Genomic DNA, 1,594 nt, shown 5'->3' with positions numbered 1-1,594 from the left:
ACTTATTTATGACTCATATCTCTGTGGCCACCCATCTGCGTGTTGCAACAAGCCCTAAGCCCTGAAGGCTGCCTGGTTCGTTCCCGCGGCCCAGGTTCTTGAGTCCGGCAGCTTTGGGAGCATCACATTGCGGCCCGGTGACGACTGCGTTTACCACATCTCACCACATGGCGACATCTCAAACATGGTGATCTACACGGGGGATCTGGGGACCAGGTGAGGCGGGGAACAAGCTCAATGCTTGTGTGCTGAATACCGATCCATAATACGCTTTCACCTCCGCCACGTCAACAGTAGGAATCCTGATCGGCACCGGAAAAAGTGTAAATTACACCTTGTCCTTCAAACGACGGTCTTTCCTTTGCCTTGCACTTCTGTTGTGCACCCGCATACCAACATTCATGCCGTGCCAGTTCCACCGCTTTGATAAGACACGTGCTATCCTGTCTACCCGCGCTCGAACGACCTGACCTAGCGCTGACCACCACCCCTCCCACGCCTTTCCTCACACACGCAGCCAAGATGCCAGGGTGTGGTACTGCCCCAGCCCCGACTGCGGCGCCTCCGGCAGCCACAACCTGACGGCGGGGGTGAGCACCCCCCTGCTCGTGTCCAACTACCCAGATGGAATCTGGATCCACGTCTCGGTCCCCTCCACCGGTGGCTCCTCCGCCGCCACCCTGGAGCTCAGCGCCATCGCTGCCAGCTGCAGCGCCCCGCACCAAACCCCGCTCCTGCTGTACCGCACGGTCGATGGCAGGACCTCGGAGCCCTGGCCCAGCTACAGCCTGTGCGTGACCAAGCCCAACAATAACCCGGACTTCGGAATTGCGTTCTCATGGGAGTGGTCGTTCGGAAGCCTGCCGTACAGCTTCGGACGCGGGTTCCATGCGCTCCTGCCGCCGTTTGACCTGACGCTGCCACACGGTGTGTACGACATCCAGCTCATGAGGGCCTACTCGCCGGACGCGGAGGCCCGGATGGGCGTCAGCTTCGTCCTGCTTTCCAGCAGCGGCGTTGAGCTGGTGCGCTTCAACGAGTCCGTCTCGGGCTACTTCGTCCCCGCCGTCAACAACATCACCCGGGGTTCTATGGAGTTCTACTTGCCGGCCGGCATCGCCGACCAGAGCGCCGCCGTGGCCACGGTACGGCACGCACCGAACGCTCCACCGCCATCTCCACCTGCCCCGCCTCGGCCGCCACCTCCGCCTCCGTCTCCTGCCGTGCCTCCAAGCCCCGCACCGCCCGTCCCTTTCCGACCGCCACCTTCGCCATCGCCGCCTCGTTCTCCCCAGCCTCCATCGCTCCCGCCGCCATCAACACCGCCGTCGCCCTCCCTGACACCTGCGTCGTCGTCGCCATTGTCGCTGACCCCGCCGCCGTCACCATCCTTGCTACTGCCACCGTTACCGCTTCCTTTCCCGTCGCCTCCACTGTCCCAGTCCCAGCCGCTGCTGCAGCCGCCTTCGTCGCCACCACTACCGCCGGCGAGCCTGCTGCTATCCCCGCCGCCGACACCGACCTACCCGCCGACGCCTTCATTACGGCCATCCTCGCCACCATCCCCACTGCAGCCGCCGGCTACCTCGCTGCC

At 63.8% G+C, this 1,594-nt stretch overlaps 1 protein-coding gene across 1 annotated transcript in view; it reads left to right on the top strand.

Annotated features, from left to right (window-relative positions):
• Window positions 1-184: 184 nt before the first annotated feature.
• VOLCADRAFT_101147 (uncharacterized protein) overlaps window positions 185-1,594 on the top strand; it is a gene marked incomplete at both ends in the record, with an annotated part of 4,672 nt that continues 3,262 nt past the window's right edge. Inside the window, 2 exons of the mRNA XM_002959601.1 lie at window positions 185-216; window positions 518-1,145. Coding sequence (XP_002959647.1) covers window positions 185-216; window positions 518-1,145 — 660 coding nt within the window. The remainder of the gene's footprint in view (window positions 217-517; window positions 1,146-1,594) is intronic.

Source organism: Volvox carteri (assembly GCF_000143455.1).
Source record: "Volvox carteri f. nagariensis unplaced genomic scaffold VOLCAscaffold_409, whole genome shotgun sequence".
Taxonomy (NCBI): Eukaryota; Viridiplantae; Chlorophyta; class Chlorophyceae; order Chlamydomonadales; family Volvocaceae; genus Volvox; species Volvox carteri.
Note: the sequence above shows the minus strand (reverse complement) of the source record. Positions and strands in the feature narration are given on the sequence as shown.